This window comes from Ctenocephalides felis, unplaced genomic scaffold, assembly GCF_003426905.1.
Source record: "Ctenocephalides felis isolate EL2017-DRISC unplaced genomic scaffold, ASM342690v1 CF-g0.4_SCAFFOLD_03573, whole genome shotgun sequence".
Taxonomy (NCBI): Eukaryota; Metazoa; Arthropoda; class Insecta; order Siphonaptera; family Pulicidae; genus Ctenocephalides; species Ctenocephalides felis.
The window spans coordinates 19,357,676-19,375,052 of NW_020539727.1; the positions used below are offsets into that span (position 1 = coordinate 19,357,676).

Genomic DNA, 17,377 nt, shown 5'->3' on the forward strand with positions numbered 1-17,377 from the left:
AGCGCGTCGTCATAACGCGTAAACATTAGTACGGAACCGATAGGAATGTAGACAAAATTTATACTTATTGTTAAAATATCATTTTTGACCGCCAGATGGCATTTTTTTACTTTTTTACTAGATCTCCGAAACCGCTAGACTTGCCTTCATGAAAATTTGATAAGTTCTTCATCTTGTTAATACAAGTAAAATGTTTTTTGAATTATTAAAATCGGACGCTCCGTTCTCTTAAAAACCGTGCTACCATTTTTGGCACTTTTTGCCCCGTATATTCGTAACGGCAAGACCTGCCTATGCCAAAAACTAATTAGCACGTCTCCTTATCAATACGAATCGTTTGATACGAAATGTTTTTTGCATTATTCAAATCGGTTGATCGGTATTCCCGAAATCGTCGACGAAAATTTGTATCCGAACACACACACACATACACACACACACACACATACATCCATTTTTTCTAAAGTATGCCAAAATATTCAGAAACATTTGAAACGTAAATATATGTATATAAAAATTTTCATTTTCGATTTTTTTGCGATTACTATCTATAACTTGCCCTACGTGAACTTAAAAATGTTATGGCAAGACCATGTTATGAAGAACTTACTAATATTACTATACTAAATATTGCCATACAAAAGCCATATGGTTGCTGTGCAGTCAGGCGTTTCTCTCAGGTTGTCAGATAGAAAATCTAACCCTGAAACCGCACAAATGTCAAAAAAGTGATGTTAGATAACAGAGCTTTTCTGATTCTGCTTCATAACATACGAGTGACGTTGCAGTTGCACAGCAGTAAATACATGAATCAGTAGGACGGGCCGATTTATAGGTGACTTAAGCACATATGGTTAAGCATATATGGTCAAAATAAGATACTTTGCTGAAGAAACCATACCTCTAAAATGATTTCTGATTTTCTGTGCATTTACCCAAAAATAGGGGTTAAATGTTGAATAAACTCTCAGAGGGGGGGGTCCTAGGGCGTGAACCACGGGCATGGGTGGATTGGCCTTTCAAAGTTAGCTAGCATAAACATCTAATTAAATATATATTAAAAATAATACATCCAGCATATCTTTACTCCAGCGGGGGTTGGTCATACATTTGGACGCGATTGGAACACTCTAAATGGGTCAAAATGGAATTTTTCAAATTTCAACCCTTATAATTTTCTTATTCTGATCTCTAGTATCCGAAAATCATGTGTTCCTAAGCGACTTCTTTTGACCCATACAAATCGACCCTCTAGTATTCAGTATGATTCAGTAGCATAATGTATGGAAGTTGGAGTGTAATATGGCCTTGCGATAACATTTTTCGGCTATGCGGCAGAATGGGTTCCTAAATCTCAATTTTTATCTATTAACACAATTATTTGTGCTAAGCACCACTTATAACTGGGATTTTCCTAATATTATTAATTTCTTGTCTTTTTCCCCTCAGATGCTATAAATGCGATCGAGTGTTAGTTACATGCTATCAGCTGGGATACTTTTAATCACTCATAAATTAATTTATTATTTGTTGATTAAGTCGATTATTTACACATATCTGGGAAGTTCATCCAACTTCCTTCAAAACAAAGCACCTCTTACAACTAAGGGGGCGTCCATTAATCACGTGAGGTTTTTAGGGGGAGGGGGGGTTAGACAAAATCACGAAATATCACGTTGGGGAGGGGGGGTATGGTAAGATATCACGTGTATTTATTTTTTAACTGATTTTTTTAAAAACATTCAAACATTTTCGAAAGAAGAATCAAGTAATTTTGTTTTTTCACGTAACTAAAAATACACGTGATGTTTGTTGGGGGAGGGGGGGTAATTTTGAATATCACCACGTATCACCAAGGGGGAGGGGGGGGTCTTAAAAATCCTTAAAAACTAGCTCACGTGATTAATGGACGCCCCCTAATGTTAGAACAAAATATCGAGTACTGAGTAAATATCGATACTTTGCGGTCGATAGTAGTGAGTACTTTTGCTATCGATTTTTTAGCTCGATCTCTTTCCAATATCGATCTTTTCGTCGATAGTACTCAAAAAGAATCGACAGCGTAATCTATGAACACCACTCATCGACCAACTATGGACACCACTCATTGCAAATGCAATACAATAGTGTCTCTCTAGGTGGTCGTAACTGTTCAAAGAATTGTCCAAAAACGATTCCTCAGTGTCATCAGTCTCAGCATGATGCTACCCATCCACTAGGCAACCAGGCGACCGAGCAATTTATGACCAAATGACCAATAAATGTCCAGTTGTAAAAATTTTCGGTGTCTCGGGCGATCGAACAAAATTTCATTCATATTTCTTGAACATTAGAGAAAAAAGTATGTATATTTAGAACGTGAAATGAGATAAAATCGACTTTTGTTGCAAATTTTAGATCGTTTTCATTTTATTTAAACATTTATTTTTTATATAAAAATCATATTAAACTTATTATGAATGACTCATATTTTTTGAGGTGCAATTAAAAACGGACAACTTTTGAAACAAAATCAATATTATATTTATTTTTGAAAAAAAAACACGAATTAAAAATCAATTTTTATTCATATGAATAAAATGTGTAAAAACTTTATGTATGCATTTTCCCAGTATAATCATTTTTTTGTAGTAATAAAAAGTTTTTAATAGATCACATCGCATTGCCGTTCTTACTATATTCATTTTTAAGATTTTATTTATAATATATAAAGAAATTTGGTAATTAATTAAAGAAAAAAAAAATTTATATTTTTCTTATAATCATTGAAATCAGCGCAAGAAATGGATTTTGCGATCTAAGGTGTTAACGGTTAATTTATAGAATTTCGGGTTTGGAAAATCAGATTAAATTCGTTGGGGATTTTGGTTCGAATATACCTGGATTCAGAATTAATCCATTAAATGAAATGTTAGCTTTTACAAAAGGAATTACTGCATTATTGAAGGCATTATTGACATACATTTAATATAAGATTTAGATTTTTTATTCGACGTTGAGACATATTTCTTGAATGTTAATATTTGCAGCCAATCGTTGAAATAAAAAAAAAATAAATAATGACTATTATTTATACGTTCGACACGGCCCGTGTGTCATCATTCAGTAGTTTTTTTAAATATTTATACAGTATAAACACCAGGAAAAATAATCACAAAAATTGGAACTAACATTATTGAAAAATAAAACATAATAAATTAAGTAAAAAAAAAATTATTATGTTTTATTTTTCAATAATGTTTGTTTCAATTTTTGTGATTGTTTTTCTTGGTGTTATACTGTATAAATATTTAAAAAAAATTACTGAATGGTGACACACTGTGTCGAAACGTACAAATAAATAGTTCATTATTTATAGTTCTTAGAATAAATATTATTCATGCTTATTTGTATGGTTACTTGTAATATCTGAATATATATTTTGCAATAGTGCACTTTTCAAGTAATTTTAGATTAGTTTATTATTATTATTATTTTTATTCTTGAACTATTTCAAATGGTTTACTTAGATAAAGTATTATTCTTGACTGTATAATCAACCGAATAAAAGCAAGAATGTTATCTGAAACGCATGGATTTATAATAATTTCAAATATAAATAAATATTAAATATTATGCACAAATAAATATAAAATTTCACCTACATATTTTTACCTACGTGATTTTAAAATTTTTTTTTTTTTTTTTTTTTTTATATAATTTTTAACAGCGATCAGAACTTATGAGAATTTTGAAAATATATTTTTGTATTTTACGAAAAAAGGTATCGTTTCGAGTCATTTTATGACTATGATCTCATAAAATTGGCAAAATATTCAGGTAAAATCTGGTTGCTCCGCTCTCCGCCAGAACTGTGGACATCATTTTAGTCGCCTGAACTATTAATTTTTATCATTTTACTACGAGGCTTTATAAAAATCTTCAAGCCAAGTGCTAATGATTCTTTTGTACTGTTAATTTTTTTATAATGCTTGTTGAAACATATAATAGGCGATGTCTTGCGAATTCGAAAATATTGCTCATGACATCATGTTTCATCTCTATTTTGTATCTGCCTCTTGCTCATTCATAATAAATTTTCTGGTTGCTTCGATAATAAACTTCCTAATGGATGGGTACCTTCAAAAACCCAAAATGAATATGACCACACTAATAAATAAAGATATTTATTTATTATTCTTATGTAAAATGAAACGTATTTTAAAATACCTTAAATGTTTTATAAAAACATATTCACCAAATAAAGTATGATTATTTTGCGTTTACTATATTTTGATTCTTTTTTACGCAAAATACTAATACATAGAAATTGATGAATATTATTATTTGAAATAATTATATTTCGATTCTTTTTAACGCAAAATACTCATGTTTTGAAATTTTTGAATTTCAACATGCAAACATATGGGTTTGAGTTTCTCGGAACCATTTAAACTTTAAATCCCATCGCTCCGAAGGGATGCTTCTCTACAAGTGTCGAAGATAATATATCTTGACCGTCATTAAACTGAATGTTTATTGCTTTCCAAAGTGGTTTTTTAAAGTTGCTAAAAATATTCAACAATTATAAAATATTATTTTACTTAAAAATATTAAAAATGTTATTGTGCTTAAAAATACTTAAAAAGTATTGCTTTTTGAATATAGTATCAGACTATTATATTGTTTTGAATTTGAAAGTAGTATTGAAAAATTACTGTTAAAATTTTACAATATTGAAAATGATTCTGATTTAACACATCAGATACAAGCAATAGAATTCATTCTAATAATGTGATATGGTATTTAATTAGTTTTAGATCTTTGTTGCACTTATGTTTGATTTTTATGAAAAGTAGTCAAAATTCGATATTGAGTACTATCGATACTTTCGCCACGATATTTTTTTGGCATCGATATTTTGATTAGATACTTTTCAAAGTACTCAATATCGATCTTTTGCCTCGATACTTCTAACACTACTTACAACTGGTCTATTTCCTAATATTATTATTTTCTTGTCTTTTTTCCCTCAGATGCTATAAATGCGATCGAGTGTCAGTTACATGCTGTCAGCTGGTGGCGGTGAGTGCGCAATGTCGCATCCTGATTATCCGCAGCACGCGCACCATCACGCCTGTCTTCTGGTGCTGGTGCGAGGTCTGGGTCTAGGAGGTACCGGCGCCGGAGGCGGAGTCAAGCCGAGGCTATTCAACAAGATCTGGGACAGGCTCAACAGGGTGACGAACGTCAAAATCACAGGTAAGGGATAAGGGATCGATAGAGAAAAGTCGGTTGAGAGAAGATATTGTTTGAGGGAAAGGGTTTGACGAAAAAAAGAGTGCGCGTAAGGTTCACACGCGATTGAAGTAAAACTTATTTGCTACTGTACAAGATGGCATTTAAGTCAAAATAAATACATCATAAAGATCAATAATATAACTTACAAATAACTGTGATTCTAGTAACAAACTCACTTATAATTGTTTTTATAAAGTCTCCTATAATTGTGATTCGAATGCAAACTTATATAACCTTACTAGCAAACCCGACGAACTCCGTTTCGCCACCAGATGGTTTCGTGAGAAAGATGAAGAAATTTTTTGTTTGTTTTATATTTGAAAAGGAAAATTTAATTTTATTATACAACAGTAATGAATTTATTTCGATTACAAACATGAAGTGTTTTTTAGTTGAACTTCTCTAAGTAAATGAAAGTGAATCCGCAAATTATCCATTTCATTGAAGTGCTCTTTGGTAAACCACATTTTTTGTTTTTTGGTCTGACGTTAACACAAACAAAGCGGATGGTTTTCTAACTCGTGAACAGCCAACGTATAACTGCCCATGTGAAAAACAATGATTTTGTAAATAATCTAATTGAAATTTATCCCGCAAACACTAAGCGATTGGCCTTGCGACTTGTTAATTGTCATTGCGAACGCAAGGTGAACTGGTAATTGCAATCGTTTGAAGTCAAACGGAAGACCAGTCGGAATCATTGGTATGTCACCAAATCGCCAGCAATTTTTGATTGAATGGTGAAAGTCAGTGCGTGTACATCATATTTCTTTGCGGCAAGAATTGCTCGTTGACTTAACCAAGCATAATTCTGATTAATGTCATTAATTCTAACTAATGTCATTACTCGAATTTTTAATTGCCGATGCCATGCACAACTAATTTTCTTAACTATAAACCTTGCGGATACCGAGACCTTTCCAACGAATGCAAAATTGTCGAAATCGGTTGGTGCGTTAAAAATTTATATGTAGATATATTTATAATAGCATTAAAAATATGTATAATATTTAAAAACAATAACGCAATTAAAATCATACTTCAAATATGACATGATCGGTTTGTCATTGTAATTAGCATTTAGAAATGAACTTTCATTAGAGAAATAAAGTAATTGCTGATTAATAAGGGGTATTACCACCATGGGAAGAGGGATCCAAAATTTATTAAAAATTGATCACGTGATTAATGGACGCTCTTTTACTACGTTAACATTCATTTTAGAATATAATAAAGAAATTGAGACAATATCTTCTTATATATAAAAATGGAGCTCTCGATCAAATGATCCGCTAAAACTCGAAAACGGCTAAACCGATTTGGCCAGTCTTAGTCTTGAAAAATTCGTGCCAATCAGTAGGTTGTCGGAAAGGTGAGAAATTATTCCAAAATCGCGTAGAAACTTTACATTTTTAATTTGAACATTTTTGTAGAAGCGTAATTTAGATAAAATAATGGATGGTGGCTAATACGTCAAATGTCAAATGTTCAATTACGCTCAATAGAATGTTTTACGTGAATATTATTTAATTATGATTAAATTGTAGTAAGTAGTTTTGTTTGTAGGTTTTTTTTACACAAAAACGTTATTAAATGGGCCGCAAGTGTTACTTGAAACTCAAAATATCAACTTTTTTGAAATGTTCTTTTTGCGAATCATATTTTTCTCAAACACGGTGCTCTGAAAGATCTCATTTGTATAATTATATACTCATTGGTATTTATAAAACATTTTTTTGGTTATATTATTTTTTATTTATGTTATTTAAATTCAGAACCTAAATTTGGTATCGATAAAAGGGACATTTTGTCGAATAACATTTTCCCAGTTATAATTTCCCAGAATTTATCGAAATATAGATAGTAATATATGAAGGTCCGGGGTTAAAAAGGTCCGCCACCGATGTGTCAAAAATCAGTAAAGTTAAGCATTGTTTAACAACAATATTTGAATGTAGAGGGAAAAAGATGTATAACCAGCTATAAGCTAGATACTTATGACTTTGCTATCGGGAGATAAACGGTAATCTTTGAAAATATGTTCAAATTAAAAAATAAAACTTTAAAGGCTTCCAGTTTGATTGTATTGACAAAATATAGACAAACTAATGGGGTTTATTGTTTTTATAATACTTCATTGTATATAGCATTCAAACAACACATCCTTATACACTTAAAGTATTAATTTTTTTATTCTCTAGACAATATTTAGAATATACCTTACTTAGCAAAACAACGTTTGCCTGGTCAGCTAGTTTCGAATATTGATTTTTTACTCTAATTCATATTTATTTATTGGAAAATTAAATTAATATTAATAAATTTTTATATATGTATACAAACAATAGCATTGAGCTTAAAGGAATTGCTTTGAAGCTTTTCTTTCTTGTACATTTTTTATAAATAAATAATTATAATTTTTATTGCCATTACATACCTCTGCCATTAAAACTGTCTTCTATAATAGCGAAGTTTTTAAAATTTATTTCTATAAAATAATGTACAAATCCAATATACCATCAGTCAATGAATGTATGTTAATTTTAATTACATGAAGTTTTCCAAACTTCAATTATTATATGATGAGTGAAGTTGCGAAAAAAAATGTTTGTTTAGGCATTATTTAACAAATATGGTAGAATTTATTAATCAGCAATTATTTCATTTCTCTAATGAAGGTCCAAGTCCTAAATGCTAATTACAATGACAAACCGATCATGTCATATTTGAAGTATGACTTTAATTACACTATTGTTTTTAAACATTATATATATTTTCAATGCTATTATAAATTTATAATTGATCGTTATATAAATGTGTACAATGGTTGAGTTGACACTAATAAATGTGTGCATCACGGGTGTTAAAATATTACTAATAAACATTACTCAAAATTGTTATATGATGTATTTATTTTTACTTAACTTAAATTTGCTACTTTGCACAGTAGCAAATAAGTTTTACTTCAATCGCGTGTGAAGCTTAGGCGCACTCTTTTTTTAAATTGTTATAGTATTCAAAGTTTCAAGATATTCAAAAAAAAAAAAAAAATTCTCATAAAATTTGCCTTAATGCACGATGCCATACACTACTAGTCAACTTTCATTTTTATTTCAGACTCTGCTGGTCAAATTCGTGACATCTGGGTTCGATACATTCGGGAACACCCTGTGCAGAACAACGATTGGGGCGATTTTCAAACACACAGGTTAATAGATAATTTCTGCCAATTTTACCTTTAGTAAAATATATATATATATATATATATATATATTTAATTACAATATTTATTACAACTGTTACAAATAATTTAACATCTGGTAATAATAATAAACAATAACATAAATTTAAATAAATAAGAGTACAAAGGATAGAATTTATATTAAAATGATAAATAAATAAATCTAATATTTAATTTTTTTCCAGGCGTCTCTTAGGTTTAGTAACAGTAGGAAAATATGAAACTCAAGCAGAATTAAATGAAGTATGTCGTGTTCACGAATCTCTAAAAGTTAAATATGTGAGCACTTTATTTGATTCAAGATGCATTATTTTCGGTCCATCTAAACTAGATAACATCACATCTTTAACCGAAGATATCACAAAATTAGTTCAAGATTTGAATGAAGAAGATGTTACACTTAACACTGGGGAAAAACCTGCTAAAAAATCAGAAGGTAAGAAAAAGATAAAACTAGTGGTACCGTAATGAAATATTCGAGAAATTTTAAACGTTTTCAAATATATTATACTGCAACTTTCATTATTATTGCTATCGTGTTATATCTGAGCAAATCAAATGTAAGTCATAAATCAATTTATTACCAGAACATTAACAATCGTCATTTCATTTCGAATTCAATTTCAAAAAAATAGTTTAGTTGCCTAATTTACACAAAATTGAAAAAGTGCTCCCGTATAGTCACAGTCTAAACGCATTTGCAAATAATTCTGTGCGACATTTTCACTTATACTGTGCTTAGCTTGGCGGCATTTTCACATTTTTCAATAGTTTTCTTTTCACAAAATTGGAAAAGTGCTCCTCCAGTTCATAAACAGTCTAAACGCACTTGGGTAAACATTTGTACCAGAGTGGCGCTTAGACTGTGCTTAGCCTGGGTAATTTTTAATTTCTCGTAGGGCCAAGTTATAGTAATCGCAAAAAAATCGAAAATGAAAATTTTTACGTTTGAAAACCTTCTGAACATTTTGGCATACCTTAGAAAAAATGGATTTATGTGTGTGTGTATGTGTGTACATGTGTTTGTGTGCGGATACAAATTTTCGTCGACGATTTCGGGAACACGGATGCAGCGATTTGAATAATTCAAAAAACATTCGATTTGTATTGATAAGGAGACGTGCTGATTAGTTTTTGGCAAAGGCAGATCTATCCGTTTCGAAGATACGGGGCAAAAAGTGCCGAAAACGGTAACTCAGTTTTTAAGATAACGGAGCGTCCGATTTGAATAATTCAAAAAACATTCGATTCGTATTGATAAGGAGACGTGCTGATTAGTTTTTGGCGAAGACAGGTCAAGCCGTTTAGAAGATACGGGGCAAAAAGTACCAAAAACGGTAACGCAGTTTTTAAGAGAACGGAGCGTCCGATTTGAATAATTCAAAAAAAATTATACTTGTATTAACAAGATGAAGAATTATTAAAATTTTTATGAAGGCAGGTTTAGCGGTTTCGGAGATCTAGTGAAAAAAGTAAAAAAATGCCATTTGGCGTACAAAAATGATCATTAGACATATGCACATCAAATTATCAGATATTTTATAGAGATTTTAACAATATTAATAAATCTTGTTTACAATCCTATGGTTTCCTCATTAATGTTTATCCGTTGGACGGCGAAGCGACGCTTACGCGCTTTGATATTTCGTCTCTATGCAGTTAAAGCAGTACGATTGCTTTGAAAAAAAGTTCAGAATTTCCAAAATATTTTAAAATAAATTTTTCTTCAAAAAGTTTTTTTTTATAAAAAAAAGTAATTTTTTGTCAAATTTATAGTTTCTCAAAAATCTAATTTTTCAGAGTAAATTTTTTTAAATGTTAATCTTTAAAAAAAATTTTTTTGGTACCGGAAGTACCAGCAATTTGCCTTAAGGCACGATGCCATGTGCCCCACTAGTTAGATCATTCAAATCCGATACTCCGTTCTCTCAAAAACTCGATCTGTACTGTTTGCACTCTTTGCTCCGTATCTCCGTAACGGCTGGACCTGCCTTTGCCAAAAACTAATCAGCACATCTCCCTATCAATAGGGATCGAATGTTTTTTAAACTATTCAAATCGGTTGATTTGTGCGCGACAAACGTGGATGAAAAAATGCGGACATACAAAATACACAAACACATTCATTTGGTTTCTGAGGTATGCCAGTAAAATGTTCAGAAACCTTCAAAACGTCGAGAAATGCAAAAATTTTCATTTTCGATTTTCGGCCCATTAAAATAACTTACTCTACGGGAAGTTAATAAGAATCATGTAGAAAATAATTTGAGCTGAATGCTTTTTGAAAGATTGCTTTATATGTATCATATTTGAATTTGAATTTAAATTTATATTTGTTTTATATTGCTTTGTAAGGAAATGACCAAAATAGATTAATTTGAAATACTATAAATTTAGATCCAAAGCCTGCCCCTCCGCCACCAACAATCGTGAAAAGCGAATCATCATCATCAGAAACATCATCAGACCAGTCTCCAAAGTCAAGTTCGGCGATTCCTGAAAATGACTTCACGACACCAAGTAATTTTAAAACCAGGGCACTATTTTATTCCGATACAGATCCTTGTATCGATTTGGAAATGCAAATCACTGATTTCATAAATAGTTTGTTCTGGGTTTTGGAATCCAAACGACTTGAGAGATCCAGGGAGAAGATTGATAAGGTCTCTTTGCTTTTGGCGCCGTTCGAGAAAAAAGATTTCGTAGGTAGGTATGGATAAATATATATATATATATATATATATGTATATATATATATAATTATATATATCTTATATAAAATTCTTCCGTAACGGCGTATGAAAGGTTAATCCTCCTAAACTATTATTCGGATTCTCATAAAACTTCCTGAAGTTTGTTAAGGGAATTTTCTAGGATTTTTTGATTCATAGAAATATAGTTAGATTGTAGAAATAAATGGAAAATACAAAAAACCGCTTATCATTGATTGGCATTTGAGGCATTGTTTGACATTAAAAACAAATGAAGACTGTCATTTGCCAAACATTTCCATTCACTCATAGGCTAAGACTATATTAAAATATAATAAATTCATGATTATGAATAAGAAAAATGTAATGTCTACATTATTATTGCCGAAAAGCAGCTGAGATGTGCCAAAAATTAAAATAATATAATAAAGTACAGTCAACATGCGTTTGACGGTTGTGGACTGTCACATGTGATTCTATTTGACAGGTTATTATTTTTTAACTAATGCAGTCGTGTTTTGCCTTACTTTACTAAATCACAATGCAAAAATAATTTACCTACTCAAAAAATTATTTAGAAGTTTCATTGTGTCAAAAATTCATATGTTTGCCATTGGATACGGTATATTTGCTCAAGTCTTGTGTCAGAAAATTTTTACTGTGCTCCAATTTGCATGAACTTTTGGAATTAGATTCATCTTCTCTCAAGTTTAAAAGTGAAAATAATTTTGATTCTTTTGCCACTTCCCGAGGGTATGACATTCCTTTTCAGTGGTGCAATTGTATCTCTTTCAAAATAACGTCGGATATCGATGAAAGAACTAATTAGAAGAGAATGTTTAATAATGTTTTTCAAAAAAGCAATTACTTTTCAAGTTACTGGCTGGCTACTGAAAATTTGTTTTTTTTGGCATTTTTCATCGTTTTTTGCAAATATTTTTTAAAAATATATATTTTAACGAAAATCATGTAATGAACAAAATTATATAAATTAAGATCTTAATAAATCGCTGTTTTATAGTGTTCTCGAAACAATTTTAAGCTAGATATGAAAATGGGTTTTTATAGTGCTCGAAATAAGCTTTAAAATTAGTACTTCTGCGTGTAAAATGAGTGAGCTATCATGCAAATAAAAGACGCATCCAATGTTTTTTTCATTTAAATCAAATAGTTTATGAGTGCTATTTTCACTAAAATTAAAAATAATCGTATTCCATCTAGAAATAACTTGGTTTAAGAGATCTTCATGGATTCTAGAAAATACCACAACTTTAGTAAAAATGATTTTCAAACTCATGATTTCATGAAAAAAAAAATCCATTTAAAACCAAACAACCAATTTCTCATTATTATATATCTGAAAGAATAAAAGATACATATAAATATATATAGATGAAAATTCAAGGTTTTTTTCTGACTAATTATTGCTTTTTATTATTTTTCCGTTACACAAATATTGATAGAGTTACGATTGTTCAAAAAAGTGCGCGGCTGTCCAACCAGAGCCGTTTAACCCTTCGCCGTTTCAAAATAAAAGAAATTCCGGTAAAATTTATAATAGAGAAAGTTGTAGCTCATTTAATTACCTTTAAAATATTTTATTACAAGTTGTGATAAATTCAGAATTAAAACAGTTATAATCCAATTAATGCCGGGGCGATGACGGAGTGCAAATTGTTTTCACTTCTGAACTTAAGATTAAGATTAGTCTGTTTCCAAAATATCAAGCAAATTGAAGCACAGTAAAAAAAAATTCCAGGGCACACGTTTTTTTTTCTCTCCATTTACTGCAATAATTTTGTTTATCGTTGGTTGAATAGAGCACATGTGAACAGGATTTGACAAATTAATTTACTTCAAATATGAACTTAAGTAATAATGTATATTGAATTATTAGTGAGAAAAATGTACTTTAGATATTAAAGTTACTAAAAGTGAGTTAAAATATGGTACGAAATTATAAAAATTATAGGCAACATTATTGAAGCAATTATTTTGGGTAGAAAAATCCAAGGTGATATTGTACCTTTTCTAACAAATTCTTTCTGAATTTGTTATACATTTAAAAAAACTTCAATTTTAAACACGTTCATCTTATGCTATGACCATAAATCACAAAGGCAGATGATGATTTTTTGTGTTATAAATGTGGAAAATCTATGTTTTAGTCGTAAATAAACAAAAAATCATTCATTTATCCACATCTACAATATATTAGATAAACCTTGGCATTAAAATAAATTGAGCTATTGGAAATAAATTTGTTCTATAAATCACAGTGCATAATTTTTAATATACAATTTTATTGAACATATTTTAATACTTGTTAAAGGGATAATTAAAGTGTTAACTGTGGAATCTGAGAATCATCATTTTATTTGAAGCAGTTCTACATTTAACATCACTCATATATTGATGTAAATAGTAATCGGGAAACAATAATTATTATTTTAAACTGAACGGTAAATATTAGTACAGGATATTAAAAAAATGTAGCTGCCGGGTCTATATACTCTATCTAGTATATATATATATATATATATATATATATATATATATATATTAAAGTATATATTTTAATTAGGTTTGGATTTGGAGTCTAGGAACAACAGAAAACGTTGCATGGGTCGTGTCACCAAACATTTGGCAGATTTGACTCTTCAAGCTGGTTTGATCAACGATAGCATCACCTTGTACCAAAACGCTAGTGATACTTTGAAGACTGTTAACGACTGGTTATGGCTTGGAGCAGCTTACGAAGGTACTAACCATCATTCTCCAATCATGATCATAACATTCTTCTTACTAAATTATCTAAGATTGCTCTGAATTCTTCACTTATTTATTTTTTAAGAGTTATCTTCATAATCGTAAACAGTTTGTCTATCTTAATGGATTCTTGAGCAACATTGAAAATATCAGTTCAGGTGTTCCTCAGGGATTCATTCTTGGTCCACTGCTATTTATTATTTTTATTAATGACATATCTGATATTATTAGCTGTCCACATTTATTATTTGCAGATGATCTCAAACTATATCTCAAAATAAATTCTATTGATGACTGCTTATTTTTACAGTCTCAATTTGACTCTTTCCACTCTTGGTGTGTCTATAACAAATTACATTTAAATATATCAAAGTGCAAGATTCTTAGTTTTTCACATAAGCGCGTTCCAATACATTTTGATTATAAAATTTCTAACACCAGCATTGATAGATGTAATAAAGATTTAGATTGAGGAGTTTTATTTGATTCTGGATTATATAACTGATATTTGTAATAGAACACATAAATCTTTAGGTTTGATACTGCGAAATTGTAAACAATTCAATTCTAACAATGCACTCTTTGCATGTACTATTCTATTGTACGTTCAAAATTAGAATATGGTCTGATTATTTGGTATCCTCATCAAATCAACGACTCTGATGCGATAGAGAAGGTTCAGCGAAAATTTCTGAAATATCTTTATTATAAAACACTTACACAACACTTTACTAAATGAATTTGGTATTCCTTCCCTTACCTCACGTCGATTTATCTGTACAATTATGTTCTTATTTAAACTTTGCAATAATACTATAGACTGTCCTCTTATTCTTAACCAACTATCTTTTAATGTTCTAAGGCTATCTACGCGTTCACAATTATTTTTCAATTATCCTACTCCTGAATCTAATTCTCTCTTAAATTCTCCTATTTTACTTATGTCCTCTAACTTTAACTTAATTAATAATGAAATAGATTTATTCACAACACTTCACCTAATCAAATAATCTCCATCTGCACAAGTTAACCTTTTTATTTTCTTTTCAAATATCTCATTATTTTATCTTATTCTGTTTATAAATAATATTGTTACATTCTGCATTATATGTAATTTTATGTTAAGCATTTTATGTTAATAACTATATATTGTAATTTTGTATATATTTTAATTGTCATTCATTATGTAAAATAATTGTATTTTTGAGTCATCTTGGAAGAAATCTGTGGGCTATATATTTAAAATAAATAAATAATTCTCCAACTCATCACAAACTCTGATTCTCAGGTTTATGTGCAGCTTCAGCAATCCTCTTATACCCCAACACCCGCTACACCATAAACTTCCAGAGAAATGCAAGTCTTCAAGAAGGCTCTCCGAACAAAGCCACAAAACACATGCTGATGCACAACAAGAAGACCAGCATCCAAAAACTGACAGAAAAGGAACCTATCCAAGACAATTCTTTAAAATCTATCACATCCGAAGCCAACGATCAAAACCAACAGAGTTCTTTGGTCTCCGAAGGGGGCAGAGTTAAATTTGGAGGCCTGATGGCGCAGAACGTGTTAGGAGCTGAAGATATTGCAAGGAGATATAAGGAGGCTATCATACATTATAGTAAATATCAGAATGCTGGGATTATTGAGACGGAGGCTAGTTTTAAGGCTGCTCGATTGGCTGTGGAGCAGAATCATGCTTTACAGGTATGGTAATAGATATATGTATATATATATATATATTTATATATATATATATATATATATTTCTATATATTAGAAAAATGGATTTATACATTTATATATTGATTTATACACACTTTGGCATCTATATATGAGGTCAGTATATTATAGAAATAGATTTATATATATATATATATATATATTTGTATATATATATATATATATATATATATATATATATATATATTAGGGTGGTCCTTAACAAGGACATTTTCGAAGTTCTTTGCTTCCAAGGGCGCCAATGCTTCCAAATGAATAAAAAATGAATATTTAATAGTATTAGCCCTTAATATAAATATTTAGATAGAGCGCACGCCAATTGAAAGTTTCTTATATTTGTTATTAACATACGTCATTAAGTAAATTCTTGCGCCATCTGTAAAGTATTCGTGAACTCAAATATTATGACGCATAAGAATATTTATAAACCACTTAACCTCTAATTAAATCCTATTCATCATGGAAGCAAGATTAATTTTGCAGCAAAATATTTATTTAATTGGTAAAATTTAATATTTATTTAATTGGTAAAATTTAATATTAAAGAACAGCCCACATGAATTTAATTAGAGGTTAATTGGTTTATAAATATTCTTACAAATAACAAATATAAGAAACTTTCAATTAGCGTGTGCTCTATCTATATGCTTATATTAAGAGCTAATACTATTGGAGATTCATTGTTTATTCATATAAATGTATACATCCATTTTTCTATTATACTGACCCCATATATAAACACCTAGTAGTGTATAAATCAATATATAAATGTATATATCCATTTTTCTAATATACTGACCCCATATATAAATGCCTAGTAGTGTATAAATCAATATATGAATTTATATATCCATTTTTCTGATATACTGGCCTCATATATAATTGCCAAATTGTGTATAAATCAATATATACATGTATTATTCCATTTTTCTAATATACTGACCCCATATATAATTGCCAAATCGTGTATAAATCAATATATAAATGTATATATCCATTTTTCTGATATACTGGCCCCATATATAATTGCCAAATCGTGTATAAATCAATGCATAAATGTAAAAATCCATTTTCTAATATACTGACCCCATATATGAATGCCTAGTAGTGTATAAATCAATATATAAATGTATATATCCATTTAACTATTATACGAAGCCTAAATATAAATGCCTAGTAGTGTATAAATCAATATATAAATGTATATATCCATTTTTCTAATATACTGGCCCCATATATAATTGCCAAATCGTGTATAAATCAATATATAAATGAAAAAATCCATTTTTCTAATATACTGGCCCCATATATAAATGCCAAATCTTGTATAAATCAATATATAAATGTATATATACATTTTTTTAATATACTGACCCCATATATACATGCCAAAACGTGTATAAATCAATATATAAATGTATATATCCCTTTTTCTAATCTACTTGACCCTACATATAAATGCCTAGTAGTGTGTAAATTAATATATAAATGTATAAATTCACTTTTCTAATATATTGACCCCATATATATATGCCAAATCATGTATAAATCAATATATAAATGTATATATCCATTTTTCTGATATACTGGCCCCGTATATAAATGCATTGTAGTGTATAAATCAATATATAAA

The 17,377-nt window shown here is 29.7% G+C and overlaps 1 protein-coding gene across 1 annotated transcript in view; it reads left to right on the forward strand.

Annotated features, from left to right (window-relative positions):
* The first annotated feature begins 5,015 nt into the window (after positions 1-5,015).
* Positions 5,016-17,377, forward strand: part of LOC113389012 (protein brunelleschi-like) — a 75,311-nt gene continuing 62,949 nt past the window's right edge. The window contains 6 exon segments of the mRNA XM_026626045.1: positions 5,016-5,241; positions 8,398-8,488; positions 8,707-8,957; positions 10,919-11,227; positions 13,817-13,993; positions 15,290-15,708. Of these exon segments, the coding sequence (XP_026481830.1) occupies positions 5,025-5,241; positions 8,398-8,488; positions 8,707-8,957; positions 10,919-11,227; positions 13,817-13,993; positions 15,290-15,708 (1,464 nt within the window). The 5' untranslated portion in view covers positions 5,016-5,024.